We start from the raw sequence: 17289 nt of genomic DNA, 5'->3' as shown, positions 1-17289 counted from the left end.
AAAGGCACCTCTTTGCCCTGACCCCTGTATATTAGCTATGAGAGGTATATAATGAATGCAGCTGTCCCGTGCTGTTTAATACCAAAGTATTGATGTTGACGGGAGTCAACATGTTAGCGTGTCGACAACTCTGGGGGGTAAAGTAAGCATATAAGGGGGACAAATCACTAAAAATAGAAAGGGAAAAGGATAGAGAGATAAGAATATGGAGAAGAAAAAGCACATTGAGTTTATCCAAAGCCGTTATTGCTTATAATGTGTCGACATTGAGAGTCGACATGCGGTCCTGACTCTGTATCACACGGGTAACTAAAAATACATAAGGTGGGACAAACTAATGTAATAGAACGGGAAAAGGATAGTAAGAACAGATTAAGAGGAAGAAAAAGCACACTACGATGTCCCATGTCAGGATTAGTTGGAGCACGATGTAAGTGAGTGTCAACACTCCATGTGTCGACTTCTCTCAGGGGAAACAAAATATTTCTAAGGAGGGACAACTTAATGTAATAGAAGGGGAACAGGATAGTAAGATAAGTGTAAGAGGAAGAAAAAGCACACTGCAATGTAAATAGTAATACATGCTTACAATTATGGTATTGGCATGTGTCAACACCATATGGTGTCGGTATATGGGGTAACTCAATGTTTCTAAGGAGGGACAAAGAAATGAACTTGAATGGGAAAAGGATAGAAATATAAGATCAAGAGGAAGAAAAAGCACACTCTTTAAGTTTAGATATATTCTCTTAGGTAATGGATAATCCGGTAAGGACGCCCGATGAGACCATGGAGGTCTGTATGTCTCTTAAATACTCTGGTGGTACAGCAAACGGGGCATAACTTAATGTATCTAATGTAGGATAACAGAAAATAATAGAAAAGGTAAAGTGATAGAAAGATAAGTGGAGAGAAGAAAAAGCACACATGTTCCCTGCAATGGGCAATGTTGGTTACTTGGATTCTGTCCCTCTGGACCTCCTGGGATGTAGGGGGATAGAAAGCAGAAAAGGTGAATAATGTACACTGAACCGAATGTTAGATGGATTAGTTATAGAAAAATGGCATAGCTGAATTTGTCATTGAGTCCATAGGGTTTAACACTGTTCAGTTTATGAATCCATAACGCCTCTCTTTTTAGTAGAAGTCCATCTCTGTCTCCTCGACGTAACGATTCTCGGATGTGATCAATGATCATATGCTTGAGGTCATTCAGGCTATGTCCCATCTGTGCAAAATGTTTAGCCACTGGCTGTTCATTTTCTTTGCCATTAAGAGCCTTATTAATGGAGGATCTATGTAGAGCCATTCTTGTGCGCAGTGATCTGATAGTTTTGCCTACGTACAACAAATTGCACGGGCATTGGATGACGTATATTAGATGGGTAGTAGTGCAGGTGACGACATGCCTGATGGAAAAGGATCTGCCATCTATTGGGTGATTAAATTTAGATCCTGTCAGCATGTGCTGGCAGGTGGTACAGTGTAGACACTTATAGCATCCGTTGGGACGCTGTAGAAATCTACCGTCGTTGGCTGCAATCATTTTAGAGAACCCTGTGATGTCTCTGTGTACAATCTTATCACAGATGTTACTACCCCTAGTGTGGCAGATTAGGGGGGTTTTCTCGCGCAGACTGGTGAGGCTGGTATCACTTTTTACAATCGGCCACAAGGCTCTTGCTGCCCTCGGTCGAACATATGAGGCAGTGTTGAATTTGGATACAAAGGGTAGTGCATCTTCATGTTTCGATTTTTTGGTCGTGTTGGTGGACAGCAGACTTTTTCTGGACATCTTTAACACTTCAAGTTTTTGTAATTGAAGAATCTCGCTTTTATAGCCTCGTTTCTCAAACTTCACTACCATGTCATCTAGAACTTGAGGTAGTTCTTGCTCATTGCTGACAATTCTGGCCGCTCTCATCATCTGTGACCTTGGCAACGCTTTCTTCAATGAGGTCGGATGGAAACTGTTACCTCTCAACACGTTATTTTTATCAGTCGGTTTGACGAATAAGCCAGTGGTGATGTGACCATCTGTAAGGTTGATCTGAACATCTAAGTAGCTGATGGTGTCAGATGATGACTGGTAGGTAAATTTAATGGGGGAATTCATTCGATTAATGTTTTCCATTAAGAGACAGAAATCTTCCTTGGTGCCATCCCATAACATAAACAAGTCGTCTATGTAGCGTGTTATCAATAAGACTTTGCCTCTTGCATCAGGGTTGTCTAGGAACATTGACTTCGTTTCTTGAAACATGAAAATGTTTGCGAATGAAGGTGAAACATTACTCCCCAACAACCCGATAACTGCTTATAGAAGGCACTGTTGAATAAAAAATAATTGCGAGTAAGAGTCAATCGTAACAACTCCAAAAACAGGTCATGGTCCAAAGTTTGCATCTTTGTATCTTGTAGAAACGATTTCATGGCTTTCAGGCCATCGTTATGGGGAATGCAGGTATATAAACTGCTGACGTCCATGACGCACAGCAGAGTGTTGGGTGGAACAACCTGGAAATCGTTAAGAGTATTCAAAAAATCGGTGGTATCCTGTATATACATGGGTTGTATTTTAATCAACGGTTGTAGTATGCCATCTAAAAACTGGGAAATGGGCTGAAAAATTGAATTACGGGCTGATATAATTGGACGCCCAGGTGGGTCTTGGAGATTTTTATGAATCTTGGGCAACGTAAAGAAGATCGGAACAGTGGGGTGTGGTTGCTCAAGTGCTTATTGTAGTTTAGATGTGATATGTCCAGCAGTGACAGCATTTTTCAACACAGTGTCAAGTTCATTCTTGAACATTAGGGTAGGGTCACTGGGTAGGCATTCATATACAGTAGCGTCTTGTAGTTGGCGATCACATTCAGCTGTGTATTTCGATAGGTCCTGTACAACAAGGCCACCGCCTTTGTCAGCAGATCTAAAAATGACATCACGATATCCACTTAGTTTAGAGAGAGCTTTTTGTTCAGTGTTCGAGAGATTTGAATGATAGAGATGCTTGGCATCATTGAATTTGTTAATGGCTGTATCCAATAGCCGTGTATACATGGCTATAGCTGGATTCTGAGAGGGAGGATCGAAAGAAGACTTGGATTTGCTTTTAATAAACTGGGCATGATTCTCAATCGATGGTGGTTGGGGTTTATCTTGGAAAAATTCTTTTAACCTTAGGTTTCTTGAGTGGCGGTATAGGTCAATTTTCCAAGTAAGATCTTCAAAAGAGGTCGTGGGGACGAACGAAAATCCGTGATTGAGGACCTTTAGCTCATCAGTAGATATAGATATATATATATAGTGTTTTCTATAAAGTAGCGGCACTCAGAGATTTGTCAATTTTTCAAAAAGATTTCGGGTACTTGTGTATTTTGGCGGCGCCCATCGCATCGCATACCATAACACATACGATGGTATGCGATGCGACGCGATATCGTACGATAGTGCACGATGGCATACAATTTTGAAATTGTATGCCATTGTACATGGCATACGATGCCATACGATGCGATGCGATGCGATTAAACATTGTATAAGCACCCTAATGGGTGCTTATACAATGTTAAGCACCCAAATGGGTGCTTACAATGTTAAATGCACCCCCACGCCACCCCCCACTATAAACGTGAACCCGAAGCGTGGCGAGCGCAGCGAGCCCGCGAGGGGCGGCGGTACGCGTCCTACGACCTTTTCATACCCCCACTATCCACGTCGGCGTGGAGTTGAGAATAGAATAGTGTGGTGAGCGCAGCGAGTCACCGAGCCCGAAGCGTGGCGAGCGCAGCGAGCCCCGCGAGGGGACGCGGATACCTTCACAGGTAAACGCGTCCCCTCGCGGGCTTCACAGGTGTCCGCGTCGCCACGGACACCTGTGAAGCCCGCGAGGGGACGCGTATAACTGTGAAGGTATCCGCGTCCCCTCGCTGCGCTCGCCACGCTTCGGGCTCGGTGGCTCGCTGCGCTCGCCACACTATTCTATTCTCAACTCCACGCCGACGTGGATAGTGGGGGTATGAAAAGGTCGTAGGACGCGTACCGCCGCCCCTCGCGGGCTCGCTGCGCTCGCCACGCTTCGGGTTCACGTTTATAGTGGGGGGTGGCGTGGGGGTGCATTTAACATTGTAAGCACCCATTTGGGTGCTCAAAAGCACCCTTTAGGGTGCTTATACGATTTTTGGTCGTATAGGGGGTCAAAATCGCGTCGCATCGCATCGCATGCCATCGGGTGCATGGCATGCGATGCGATCTGTTCGTCGTACGACGGACATCGGGGGCGCCGCCAAAATACACAAGTACCAGATTTCGGGTTGGCGTTGATAGTACGGGTGGCGTGGGGGTGCTTTTAACATTGTAAGCACCTATTACGGTGCTTATACAATTATTTATCTTATAGGGGGCACATTTAACATTGAAAACACGCATTAGGGTGCTTATACAATTTAAAATCGTATACCATTGTATATGCCATACAATGGTATATAATTCGATGGTATACAATTTAAAATTGTATAACATCGGCTAACATCGCATCACATACCATTGTATGCCTTATGGTATGCGATGCGATGGGTGCCGTGCTAGGAAACAAGTACCAGCTTTAAATACGGGTTTAAGTGATCAACCAGTGGCCCGTCATTTCCTTGCAGCCTCACACAATGGGGGAAATTTACTAAAGAAAATTTGTAAAAAGTAGGTGTATTTGTATCCAGAAATACACTTATTTTTGACATTTACTATCCCGAAAATACATCAATACGAATACGAATTGCCGTATTTTCGGGATAGTAAATGTCAAAAATAAGGGTACTTATGTATTATCTGGGCTCCCGATTTTTTCATTGCATGCCACTACTTAAGGCATGCAATGCAATGCGATTTTTTCATTGTAAAGCATGCAATGCATTGCAATGCGATTTTTCATTGTAAAGACCTGATTTTTAATTGTATAGTCAACCATGGGTATTTCATACACCCACTATCCAACTACACATGGAGTTGATTTTATATAGTGTGGCGAGCCCGAAGCATGGCGAGCGCAGCAGAATACATGCGAGGGGACGCAGAATACATGCTCGCCACGCTTCGGGCACGGTGGCTCGCTACGCTCGCCACACTATATAAAATCAACTCCATGTGTAGTTGGATAGTGGGGGTATGAAATCACCCATGGTTGACTATACAATTAAAAATCAGGTCTTTACAATGAAAAATCGCATTGCATTGCATTGCATGCTTTACAATGAAAAATCGCATTGCATGCCTTAAGTAGTGGCATGCAATGAAAAAATTGGGAGCCCAGATAATACATAAGTACCAAAATAAGTGTATTTCTGGATACAAATACACCTATTTTTTTACAAATTTCCAATAGTAAATTTCCCCCAATATCTAGTATACGTTATAGAATGATTGATCATATCCCACAATCGCTGAGGGGAGATGATCGTGGGCTACAAATCTTGCGTTGTGAGGCCCGTTGGATACAGCTTTTGGGTACTGTAGCACCCCATGGCCTGAATGAATACACTGGTTTATCAGCTCTCCTTTAATTAGCTAATTAATTAGCACTTGCAAATTACTTGAGTCTATATCTACTAGCAGTTCTGATACATCGTTTTCTAGTGCCTTTCCCATTTTTTTATTGTTTTTATTAAATGTAATCTTTGTATATGTTATATATAACTTTTACACTTCATGATGTGATTGTTATTGTGTGACCATGGTGATGGTCCTAGCTGAAGCCCCCAAGGCTGACAGAGCGGTCCGTTCGGCGGGGTGATGTCACTGCACTGTGCGTCCCGATGTGGGCGTGATCGCAGTCAAAGACACCAGCAAGGGTGACCTATATAATGTGTGTTTGTAACTAAGTGTTTGTACTGCCTGATGCTACGGTATTGAAACGTTGCAAATAAAAGTATATTGCTGCATTAAGGGCAGTATTCAATGAGAAAAGTTCTCCGTGTTTTGTGGAGAACTTGTGCTTTGTTCGCCTTGGACGGAGCATTTTGCTCTCCAAAAGCGAGCAACCCTATTCAATGTGAAATGTTCTTCGTCTTTCTAAGTGACTTTCTCCGTGTCTCTCCGTGTAGCAATTCTCCATCTTTTGATGGAGAGCTGGAATGTGAACTTTTAAACTAAAAGGTTTTTTTAAGAAATTTTGGTGTCAAAAAATCAGGTTTTTTTTTCTGTGAAGGGGCATGTTATTTTTATTCATGTGCTTATAGCACATGAATATATATTTAATTTAAAAAAAAAATGTTAAACATTTTTTTTTTTTTTTTTTTACACAGTGCAGCCAGCAGGGGGCCGGAGCGCTCAAGCCGCTCATTAGATATTCATATATTCACTGCACCCGAACGTAACTATGCACAAACGGGTGCAGTGAATACTGGGTCCCCCGCTGGCTATAGGGGGGTGCAGCCTGGGTCCTGGAGAGCCCCCCTCCCCTCCACAGTCCTCTGGAGCAGCCAGGGAGACTTTAATCTCTCTGGCTGCTTCCGGCTCCCTGAAAGCTCCCTGCTCCCTGCAGGGGTTAAGACTCTCCGCGAGTGGCGGAGAGCATCAGCCACATTGAATAGAGGGAGCAGGAGTGGCAGAGAGCCCTCCGGAACACGGAGAGTGCATGGAGAGCGAAATAAAACGCTCTCCATGCACGGAGAACTTTTTCATTGAATACTGCCCTAAGACGTGGAGTGCCATGCTCTTTGGATGTCGTTTGTATGAAATTGACAAGGGCACCCACGCTAGTAACATCGCTAAGAGGCTGTGCCTGACACTGCTGTATGTTTTATATATATATATTTATATATATATATATATATATATATTTAGATATAGATATATAGATAGATACACAATACCCCAATTGCGCTTAACAGATTTAAGGCAGCACCTCTGAGGGATCCCCTGTTAGACGGGATGAAAAGAAGGAAAGTTCAGGGTGCGCCTGTTACAGATTTTCACAGTACAAATGATGTAAAATTTGTCCAATAGCGCAATATAATGAACATAAAGTAAAATTCAATACATAATGGTATAAAAATATTTTTTAATAAATATGTCTCAAAATAACTCACCCAAATCTAACTATCTCTGCACATGTTACATCTACCCCACCTGCAGTGCACATGGTTTTGCCCATTTTGAAAACCAATTGGTCCTGCGATCAGGCCCTATACTGTATATATGATTCAGTGTTTGGAATCCTGGAATCCACATCCGGTTTTGCACCACTACAATTGACCTATCCCTGGTGCCGTGTGTTCTGTTTTTTTGGAGCCATTAATTCCCCTTTAACCAGTTGGCATTTTAACATGGAGAATATTGGGCAATTACCAAGCTACATTTAATTGTTTCAATTGATCTTCAGTGATTTTGCTCCATTCATTTCCGGTGCCTTTCATCATATGGGAACATTTGCCATAGAAACGCAGTGTGTTCCATCTGAGATGATTTCTTTGTGTGAACCTGCTTTGGGTGAGTTATTTTGTTTCTGTGCAAGGTTAACACTGGCTGCTTTATTTTTACACTGCAATTTAGATTTCAATTCAAACACTCTCTCTCTCTCTGCACATTACATCTTGCCCATTTTGAGAACAAATGTGTCCTGCGATCAGGTCTGAATTAGGCCGATTGCCTGTTTGCGTGAACATTGGATCAGCACCTGACTCAGAATCTGCTCCTTAGTGTGATTTGGGAAATAATCAGTTTTTATAACAAAATAATATCGTAACAAAACATGCAAACACAAATGGTATAAATTGTTGATCTGATACATGAATATGACTTAAGGGGTGTACACACAGTACAATTCCTTTTCTATTCAATCTCCCCACTGCGGGGTACACATTCAATTTAGACTATGCAGTATCGATCTGAACTATAATGTCTTGCCTGCACAGTCTACTTTTCTATTCCATTTCAATGCCGCAGGGCCACGCATCAGAATCAAATCAAAATGGAATGTTTTCGATTTATTTCCGTTTGATGCCCATTCAATTTTGCTTATATAAGCAAAATTTAATAGAAAAATAGATGAAATATAAACGTGTGTACACCCTATAAGGCTTTCCCAGATAAAGTTTGTTGTTTTTTTACCTAAAAATGGCTTAAATATAAAAACATTAGTTGTGTCTCTCTCTACAAAGGGAGTGACTTATGAACAGGGTTTTGGGGCAATTCTCCCTGGCACCCTGGGGTTGCCCATCCCCGACCTGTGATGTTGGTAGTGATGAGGTGTGGACAGGGCTGACTAGAGAAGATGAGTAGAGTGAGGGCATCTATCATAAAGTACAAAATATATGCTCAAGTGCACCTAGGATTGCAGAACAATGGTGAAGGGTGCAGTATATTTTGACAATCATTGTGTCGTCATAATGTTGTTGGTCTAGGGGTCATTTACCTGGTCCAGCAGTCAGCTGATCATGACTTCAGGTGGCTGTAAACATCACTGACCCTAACCTTCATCCTAGTGCTTAACCCTAACTTTTTTCCCACTGCAAAACTTAAACCTCTTTCAGAATAATCCTAGTCCTCTGCTGACAGTTTGTACAGAATATTAGCATTTTACATGTCGACATTGTAAACATGCAGACTTTCTGCTCATTCCATCATGTTCAAAGTCAACACTTTAGCATTGTCAAAATCATAACTGTTGACACTTTGACTACATCCCAGTGGTGAATACTATGTAAAAGGACTTCTCTTATGCAACAGCTTAGAACTGTTGTCTTCAAAACAATTAATATATGGATTAGCGCAACTACTGTATATCTTTTCTGTCAATACACGTGTATATATCCTGATGACGAGATTAAATTTCGAAACATTGATGTAAACCAGTCTGGTGCACTTTACTTCAAGACGTCCAAGTGCCACCCTTCAACATACCTGCATCACGCTACCTCAATTGGTGTTCAGCTTGGGAAGGCACCGGGTGCCATTACATTGTTACAGGGCAGTGGAGTGGCAGAATTTCTCTGTGTGTATGTCGTCACATTGCCCCGGCGTTTCGGTCCTTACGTAATGGACCTTTCTCAAGGAGCATGAATGAAGAACAATAGCGATAAGGGACAATACAGACCAAAAGAGTACAGACGCCATGACACCCTGGACCCCTTAATGTGCACCCCACCAGTGTCCCCATAAACACCTAGTGTGAGTGTGGTCACCTCTTGGATTTTATATATATATATATATATATATATATATATATCGAGAAATACCCCGAGGTGCGCTACAGAAATAGCAGCAACTCCATAGGACCCCTCTGTTAGTGGGGGACAGCGAAAACAAAATGGAATAGAAGTTATAGAGTGCGCTTGTACCACCACCTTAACAGGATGACACCTCTTAGGTATAGAGGAATTCAACACATTTATTGTATGAAAATACACAATGTTAATAAAAACAAATTTTATAAAACAATGTAAAAAGTAATATTTTTCCAATAAAGTTGATGCTTAAATTCCCTACGCATTTCGTCTTGACGACTTCATCAGGGGAAGGTTCAAAGCAAATAACTTATTGGGTTCAATGATTCCCTTCACATGGTTTAGAAAAAATACCCAGCATTTGGGCAAAAAAAAAATATATATACTAGTAAGCCTGCTCAAAGCAAAAGCTTCAAAAGCTAGTCAGCTACCTTCTGTGTTTTTGTATATGTGAGAAAGAGCTGTAGTTTCACTCCGTGCCAGCAGATGGCAGTGTTTCAGAGACTCACGGACACTTGATATATATATATATATATATATTATAGAACCGCACTCAGTCCAATATGAATGACAACAGGGCAGTGCTCCACTTTAAAGGATTGGCAGTCCCAGATATATACATTCATGGAAAGTAGGCACTCACCAGCACTATAAGATATCGAACGCTAGCCTTTGCTTGCTGCTCGCAGAGTGATTGACACCCTATGACCATTTAGGGGCGGTAACCATGTGTGTTCTGGGAGTGCCCCAGAAAATGCAGGCTTTCCCTTGTCAATGGAAGGCAGGTCTGCTGATGATATCAGCTGCTTTAGCTGCGCTGAGTGAGTCTAGACTTACTCTGCACTGTGAACAGAGGAGAAAACTATTAGATGGCGAGTGATTCTGAATGGTCTTCCTCTCATGTGCAGGGCTGCAACCGCATTCACAGCCATGCACATGGGTGGGATTTCAATCATGGGACAGCATTTACCTGCTCACTGGGCTCTGAAAACTCAGGCCCTAAGTGCGTACATATTCAAATTTACAACAAGTATATGTTTCTGGTCCCTAATACTGCTATTTAAAAACTTTGGCTTATCAAATGTTATTGAGTACTAATAGAAAAAACCTTCTAGTTGTTTGCTTTATATTGAGCTGTAATTATGTGTTGTCTCATTGGTAGAGAAATTGCTGCATTGGTTTCCCGTCTAATGCTCCTCTTTGCTCCATTTCACCTATTTGATGCTGTAGCTGTAAGTATGTATGTATGTATGTATGTATGCATCTACTGTAAGTCACTTGTTTACCAGTATAGTTGACTACTAATCCTAAAAGTTCACACCTGATCTTTTCTTCAAGGCCACCTGTGGTGGAATATTACGAGGATCTGGAAAGCAAAAGATTGGAGCAATTACAAATGCTGTTGGGTATTACCTTGTGGGTTTACCGATAGGAATATCACTGATGTTTGCAGTGAAACTTGGAGTAATAGGTATGGATTTAGCATATGTTGGGTGCATTTATACAATTGGTAAAACTGCAAAATAAGAGCTGCTGGAAATGCAGGGCGATTTCTCCCTCATGGGGCGAGTGCAGCGAGCACGCATGGGGATTTCGTTGTGCTTGCCTACGTTGGAGAATCGGCAGTCGGGATTCCGATGTCAGTATACCGACCGTCGGAATCCTGACTGTCCGGCCACCATACCGACCCCCTGCAAAAATGAAAGGGGAAAGGTACCTTAATATTCATTAACACTACAATTTTTCATTGCTAGTGATGCATTTTTTTTTATAAAGATCATGCTGCAGTCACAGCAATAAAAGTAACTTTGTTTTCAGCTTTTTGCGCATGCGATATATCGTATGCAATATATTGTAGAAAGTTTGACTCACATTTCCAGTCCCTTTAGCCCCTAATCCAGCCCATCAGATTTATTGTATGGTACAATTGTATACCAAGATATATCTCATGCGATTTATCTTGGCTTGATCAATCGCATGAGATATATCTTAAGCAAAAAAAGGCACCGAAGTGCAGTACCAAATTGGATGGAATCACTCCCGGGAAGGTCCAGTGGGAGTTCAAGGGATATTGCATCCAATTTCAGCATCAGATATATCGTTGTAGTGTAAGGGGGCCTTAACTCTCTGCACATGTTACAGTACATATGGTTTCACTTCTTACTACATATGTGATTTGATCACAGCACTACGAATTAGCAGTCTGTTTATGAAGTTGCATACCCTCCAGCTGTACCTTTTTGGTAGGTACAGTACTGTTTTTTTTTTATGACCTGTACCTTTTTTGGGGTCTCCAACTGCCCATTCTAAGTATAGGAAAGGGGGCGTGACCATGCCCCTTTACACATGGCCACACCCCTTTCCGAATCCGTATCGGTTTTTGCTCTTCAGATGTTGGAGGGTATGAAGTTGCAATAGTAGAAATATTATCCAAAAATGCTTTTATGTAGAGTTGTGATAATATGTCTGTATGACAGGTATGACAATTTTTAAATGTAGTAACCATTGTTTTGAATGAATGAATGAATGAATGGGAAGTTGAATAAATGCTGGATTTTTTTTCTGCAAAAACTTAAAACCAGTAGCACAGTATATTTGTGATATCTACAATAACAGTAGTCAGGTTTCCCCTTTTAACAGTTTGCAAATTACTAGCATATGATCTCTCCATATTTAAATTGATCAGATATTGCCAAAATATTAATTTATTAATTTCACTTATGCACTGCAGTAATCTTAACTAATGAGAATGTTTAAATCATATTTCCTCGATGTAGGCCTTTGGTGTGGCATGATGTTCCCTGTCGTTTTGCAAGCCCTGGTCTTCATAACATACATTTTACGTATGGATTGGGATAAAGCATGTGAAGAGGTAGTTACAATTTGAAATGTTGCACACTAGGGAGTAAATTTACTAACTATTGTTTTTGGTTTTAAAATAAATCAAACTGAAAAGGGTTTAGGCGGTATTCAATGACTGCTCATATTTCTGGAAGTCCGAAATATCGTCAGTTTTCATACAGAATAGATCGAAAGCACATTGATGTATTCAATGTTTTTAGGTGAAAACGTCCGCTAGTTCAACAATTTAATGTCCATTTCCGCCAATGCAGATTCGGCTTTTCAAATCTTCAGCCGCGAGTCCCAACTTTCAGAAATATTGGCCAAACTTGAATACCCCCTTAGTTATCAAAAACTTACTATTTATCATCTGTCAGATTTCAGCTTGAACTACAACCTGATGTTGAACTTCATTCATGTTGAATATTCAACTGCCTCCCCTTCGCTCGCCATTTCCCCTCGCTGGTTCTTTTCAGCGAGGTGGAAATGGTGAGTGTGCCCATTAAAACAGCGGGGCTCGTCACAATATGCAGCGGACTCGCTGCATTTGCGGTGAACGATGCTGTTTAAGGGGATCCTCGCTGTCCTTTCACAGCGAGGATTTCTCCCAAACCCTGAATACGGCGAGGGGGTTGGATGGCGAGAAGGGCTTTTCCCTTGACGGAAATAAGCCATCCTCAGTGTACAAACCCCCCTCCTCGCCGCATCGAATACACCCCCATGTCTGATTGGTGTCAGCAATTTACTGAGTGGGCATTGTATAATCGCTATACAGCTTTAGACAGGTCACAGGAGAATGTTGGGTATTTTCAACAGTACCATGTGCAGGGCTGCCATTAGAAATTGTGGGGCCCGGGACTGACAAAATTGGAAGGTCCCCCACCACCTATATACCAAAATATTTGAGTCAGGTATTTTGTCTGCACCCCTCTAGCCGGTGCATCACGGATGGTGTGATCAATTTGAGTTTTAACAATAAAAACCTAAATGACAAAAAACCTAAATGACACACTGTCACACAACGCAAATGGCAATTACATATTATACCGCTCACCATAATGCCCATTACATGTTATACAGCACACCATAATACTGTAAGCCCATTACATATTACACAACACACCATAATGCAGATTACATATTAGGCCCCACAACATAATGTCCATTATGTACTATGCCCCACACATATTATGCTGCTCACTGTAATGTCCATTACATGTTATACAGCGCACCATAATGCCCATTACATATTATACAGTACACTGTAATGCCCATTACACGTTAAGCCACACACCGTAATGCATATTATACATTTTACCACACGCCATAAATCCTTTAACATAATATGCCACACACCGTAATGCCCATTACATATTATGCTACATAACTGCTGCTTACTTATATGCTCGTTTCCAGGGGTTACATGCCTGTTGCCAGGGGGGTACATCTTGTTGCCTGGGGTTGCTTGCTCCTTACCAGGGGTTTCATACTCATTGCCGTGGCCAGGGTGAAATGCCCATTTGCCAGGTGGTTTGGGGCGTGGCGCATGTGCCAGGCCCGGGACCCCATTAGCAGGAACGTTCGTCAGGAGTATAGAGGCAGAGTCCAATGTCTGTGGGCATGGTGTGTCTGCCAGTCTTGCAGCCCCGGACTGTGTAGCGACACTCACCACTGATACTTCTCGGCTTTGTGTCCCATGACCACACCATGTTGGACCATCGCCTTGCTCCTCACTGTTGCAGCCGGGTCCAGGCTCCAACAGAGCCGGAGATGTGCACGGTCTGCACCGCCCAGAGTAAGGGAGCAGCTGTCGCCTGTATGGGAGGCAGGGGAGGGGGCATCCGGCCAGGAATCCCACTCTCTGCTACTCCGTAAGCTGCCATACAGGATACCGTCACTCGCGGGGGAAGGGGAGAGGGATGGTGATGTCGGCGCTATGCTTATTATGGGAGGCCGGTGCCACTGTGTGGGCACATCATGCTGACTGACTCTGCTCAGCCTGGCTGCTCTCCGGATGAGGTCACCAATACATACAGATGATCAGCTGCCCACCTCTGACAGAAGGCTTCAGTAAGTGGCAGGCAGCCATCCCTCTGCTGATTACTTAATGCTGCTCCGGCTGCCAATATTTTGTAGAGCGACCGGGCCCTCCACCCTCTCTTCAGAGTGGCAGGGCCCGATACAATTGTACCCCTGGTACCCACCTGATGGCGGCCCTGACCATGAGCAATTTAGCATCAGATACTATCTGCTAAGCAAACAAAGAAGACAGACACCCTGCCAACATGTGTTTTACTGCTTAACAGCTTTGTCAAGGCCAGAAAATGCAAAACAACCTGCCTATCTTTTTTTTATCCTGTTACATGGTTAATCTGTTTGTGTTATGTTTAGGTTTTATATTGTAGCGCTCTGTTATTCCTCTTTCCTTCTCCTGTAATCACAAGCTTGCTCTGCTGTAATTCTGCTTTCTCTTGCTAAGTCTTTGAGATATCAGAATTTCTGGTGGGTAATTAGGTTGCTATGGGTCCTAGAGCATGCTTAGACCAGAAGCTGGTTTCTTCAGTAGTTCTGTTGGGTGCAATCTTCTTTTTCTACCCCAATTGTTCTGTTATTGCTGCTTCATTTTTATCTGATATCCTTTGTGTCCTGTTTGTGTTTAGTCGATTTACAAGGTTGTGAGTGGACTCCTAGGCTCGGGTGTAATGCAGTTTAAGTTCGGACCCTTTTTTTTTTATTATCAAATGCATATACAAACAAACAGTTCTAACTAAAAGAAAACATTTATTTTTCAGGCTCAGGTTCGAGCAGGCGTGAAATCCAACAAAAATCACGTAGAACGCATTGTTTCTCAGTTGGATACTTCCAGCACTGGATTTGGCATGGTTGCAAATGGTAAGTATGAGTAATGGTGTGGCCAGAGATGACAGTGGATGAGGGTCTTAGTAGCATCCTGGGTCAGAAAGGGTGTGATCCTGGAAATATTTTTGAGATGGAAACAGCAGGACTACGAGAGGTGCGGAATATGTGGAAGGAGAGGGAGAAATCAAGAATAACTCCAAGGCAGGGCACTTGGGGGCTAGAGAAGATAGTTGTGCTGTCAATATTGTGGGAGATGAGTTTATGCGGGAGTGTTGGAAGATGATTCAGTTTATGAAAGCATCGGGTCATCCAATGAGAGATAGCGGAGAGACAGATGGAAATATGAGTGAGGTCAGGAAAGGAGAGGTAAGTAAAAATATGCAACCATTTCAGAAGGTCTGTCACACAGAAGTTTAGGGACAACGTTGCTCTCATTGGGAATTAATGAAGTTTTCATTTAGCAGAATACAGAAATTAACCCTTTAGTGGTCACATTCCCTTCGTACTTTAAAAGAAAATATTTTTCCTTGTGGGTACAGACCTTAAGTTTCACCACCAGATCTGGATTTTGATACATTTAAAACAAAATTACATTAAAAAATTCCTGGCCTAGTTGTAACCATACGGCAACAATATCAAAAAAGGGTTTAAATGTAATTCTCAACTATGAGGCCACATAACAAAATTATATTAGCAGAACCCAGCAAATATTAATCAAAACACCTCATTTTATGTATTTCAGGGGATGTTCATTCCTTTGACAGTAGATTGCCAGTTGTGGACCAAGGCAATACAGGTGCAGTTATCCTGCCAGATGCTGTCTATAATGAGAATCATTTAGAACATCTGGTATTACAAGAAGAAGAACCATCATCAGAACTTTCAAACATAGTGGGTGACCGCCTTTCTGTAAAGCAGCTTATTCTGTGGCGTGGGCTAGCACTGTGCATAGCTGTGTTAGTGCTATTGACTGGGGTCCTGATTAAAATTTTGATTGGCAATGGATAAAAATGATCAGCACATGAGAAACATAATTACACCCATGTGCAGGGGTTGTACATTGAAGACCTTACAGCTGATTGGCTAAATGTGTCATCAGACCATTGGTTTTGAGAGAACAGTTCATATAGTTGAAAAATGCTTTCAGTGAAAAAGTGTGCTATCAGATCTGGTCCTGAAGTTATCCATGTACCTTTCACATATTTGTTCACCTTTTGGATATTTTTATGATATAATTAAATATAATAAACCCAAAATAAAAATGGATATAGCTGGTGAATGTCCCAACATTGGATTACAATTTGAGCTTTATGAATGCTAATAATACTTTACTTAGACCTTAGTTTACATATGTTTTATATTAAATTGTATCTAATAGATCTGAAGTTGGCAAAACAAATGTGTATTGTCTTTCTTCATATAACAGGCATAGTATAAAGGCTTATCCCAATTTTTTTTAGGTATCTTATTAATTTTAATTGCAAGGTATATTGCTGTGTACACACGGTCCGATTTCCTTTCCGATGTTGACGATATAGTCAACATCGGATCGGAATTGGATGCAGATCGCAAGGGTTTTAACCCTTGCGATCCCGATCCGATCCCGATGCGCGTTCACGTATCGGAAGCCAGAAAGTCTTGGCTGCCTTGACTATATAGTGCAGTTCTGCACTATGTAGTCAGGATTGTATGCAAACCGGATGTGCCTTGCGATCCAATCCCGATCCGATCTGAAGGCACATCTGACCATGTGTACACACCTTAACATGTAGTTTAATTATATGTAAACATTAAAATAAATGTCATTAAAAGTCCACCAAAATATTTGGTCTTCAATACAAAATTATGTGTTTTATAAATGTTTGTTCATAATATTATTATGCAGGTATTATGTAATATGCAATGGTGCTATAAGTAATGCCCTGGGGGGCGCAGAGGACACAGGGTACATCGTGCCATGAACTGCAGTCTGGAGTGACACAAGCAATGGGCCTGTGACGCAGCGCAGTCCAGCGTAAAGGTAAGGGGCACGGGACTGCACACCGCGATTTGTGACAGTAAGTGGTTTATTAACCCCTTCCCGACATTTGACGTATATATACGTCATGGCCGGGATGTATTTCCCGACACATGACGTATATATACGTCATGACTTTAAACTGTCCCCGCGTCTATAGACGCGGTGACAGTTTAAACATGTCTGCTGTCCCTGACAGCAGACATGTCCCTGCATGCCCAGGGGGGGTGGCGATGCCTCCCCCCGTCGGCGATCGCTGTGATTGGCTGTTCAATGTGAACAGCCAGTCGCAGCGTTTTCCTGTGTTACCGGCAAATCAGACGCTCGGTAACACAGGTGTCAATCACCGCC

The 17289-nt window shown here is 42.1% G+C and overlaps 1 protein-coding gene across 2 annotated transcripts in view; it reads left to right on the top strand.

Moving 5' to 3' along the window:
- Positions 1–17006, top strand: part of LOC146060604 (multidrug and toxin extrusion protein 2-like) — a 104334-nt gene extending 87328 nt beyond the window's left edge. For both annotated transcript variants that reach the window (XM_083173991.1, XM_083173989.1), the window contains 5 exons: positions 10384–10453; positions 10560–10692; positions 11999–12093; positions 14855–14954; positions 15664–17006. In XM_083173991.1, the coding sequence (XP_083030117.1) occupies positions 10384–10453; positions 10560–10692; positions 11999–12093; positions 14855–14954; positions 15664–15929 (664 nt within the window). In that variant the 3' untranslated portion in view covers positions 15930–17006. The remainder of the gene's footprint in view (positions 1–10383; positions 10454–10559; positions 10693–11998; positions 12094–14854; positions 14955–15663) is intronic.
- The last annotated feature ends 283 nt before the right edge of the window (positions 17007–17289 follow it).

This window comes from Crinia signifera, chromosome 2 (genome assembly GCF_055691185.1).
Source record: "Crinia signifera chromosome 2, ASM5569118v1, whole genome shotgun sequence".
Taxonomy (NCBI): Eukaryota; Metazoa; Chordata; class Amphibia; order Anura; family Myobatrachidae; genus Crinia; species Crinia signifera.
Note: the sequence above shows the minus strand (reverse complement) of the source record. Positions and strands in the feature narration are given on the sequence as shown.